General features: G+C 52.7%; 1 protein-coding gene across 1 annotated transcript in view; it reads left to right on the forward strand.

Annotated features, from left to right (window-relative positions):
- PKD1 (polycystic kidney disease 1 (autosomal dominant)) overlaps positions 1-1,446 on the forward strand; it is a 51,755-nt gene that overhangs the window by 15,159 nt on the left and 35,150 nt on the right. The window contains 1 exon segment of the mRNA XM_010002610.1: positions 934-1,142. Within this exon segment, the coding sequence (XP_010000912.1) occupies positions 934-1,142 (209 nt within the window).

Genomic DNA, 1,446 nt, shown 5'->3' on the forward strand with positions numbered 1-1,446 from the left:
CGTGGTGAGTGATCCATGGCTGCTGCTCTCATCCATTGGTAGCAGTTTTAGCCTTTCCTGCTGTGGGTCTGGCTGGGGAGGAGGGCTGGGCTGCCCTGGGGGTAGCTCTGCTTGCTGCTCCGCCTGCTGTGGGCACGGGCTTGGGCAGAAGGCACTGGTGCTCTCCAGCAGAAGGCAGCTCAGCTGGACTCCACTTGAATCCCCTCAGAGGTAAGGCAGCACCTCCTCAGAGAAGCACAGGCATTAGGAAGGGCCAGTACTTAGCTTTTGGCTTGTCAAGGTAGTTACTTCTTTCAGCGTTTAGATTTACTCGACTAAACCCTCTCACCAGCTGGCTGAAGCTATAAAAATGTTTCATCCATCCATCAAGGTTACTTTGGTGTTTGCAGCTTTTTTGGTGTTTTTTTTTCCTCCAATCGCTGGGCCTCAGAGCTGCAGCCAAACCCTGGGAAGCTGTTCAGTAGCTGCCCCCTCAGGATGCTGCCCCTGTGAAATGCTCTGCTCAGTCTCTGGCTGCTTAGGGCAGAACCCTGTGCCTGTTGGTCTCACCCTTCCTGGCTACCACAGTCTGCTCAGGAGACACTGTGAGAGCGAGGAGAGAGCCCACCCTGTCCTGGGCAGGTCAACCATTTCAGCCTCTGGGTCAGGCACCATCAGTGGACGAGGATCAGAGACTCCCCTTACAGGGAACTCAAGCTGTTGCTACAAAGATATCAGGAGGTTTTTTAGCCAACAAGAAAGAGACTTGATCAGAAGAGCAGAGCACTGGGGGGTGGGAGCAGGCAGTGTGGGTGCTGCTCCCAGCTCCCCTCTTGGTTTATGGAGTCAGGGTTGGCATTTCTCATGCAGGATCGTGCAGCTCTGTGTCATGCTCTGAGGGTAGAGGCTTACAGGTGTGTGGTGCCCCCCAGTCTGGCTCTGCTCCCTCTCCAGTTCAGCTGGAGGTCTCCAGGGAAGTGCTGTGCATGCTTTTCCCTTGCACTAGTATAAAATGTCCTCATGCCTTTCAGAGCTACGTCCCTGTGATGGAAGCTGGGTCAGATGTGACCTTCCGATGGACAGTAGATGATAAGCCATCTTTCACTTTTTACAATGTTGTCTTCAACGTTATCTACCAAAGCCCAGCTGTGTACAAGCTTTCGGTAAGCCAAGGCCTTTCCCACCATACCACCTCAATCCTGGGTTTCCACCTCTTCCCACAAACTGAGCAGGAAAAGCAGCAGGCAGAGGAGAAGGCAGAATTGAGCTGAGGAGGTTTTCACTGTGCTCCTAATGAGCTTGTTTGCTATTTCTCACTAAGCTGCTCTTGGGAACACAAGAGTCAGTTTCTTCCTGTTCCTCCTTTACAGCTGACCTTGCTGTCTTCCTCCTCTTTGCTTTCTCCTCTTTCTTCCATGTGCTCCTTTTTGCTCCTGGAGTGTCAGTCCTTGCTCCTTCCCAGCAGGA

The sequence above is a fragment of the Chaetura pelagica genome, unplaced genomic scaffold (genome assembly GCF_000747805.2).
Source record: "Chaetura pelagica isolate M959 unplaced genomic scaffold, ChaPel_1.0 scaffold438, whole genome shotgun sequence".
NCBI classification, from domain to species: Eukaryota; Metazoa; Chordata; class Aves; order Apodiformes; family Apodidae; genus Chaetura; species Chaetura pelagica.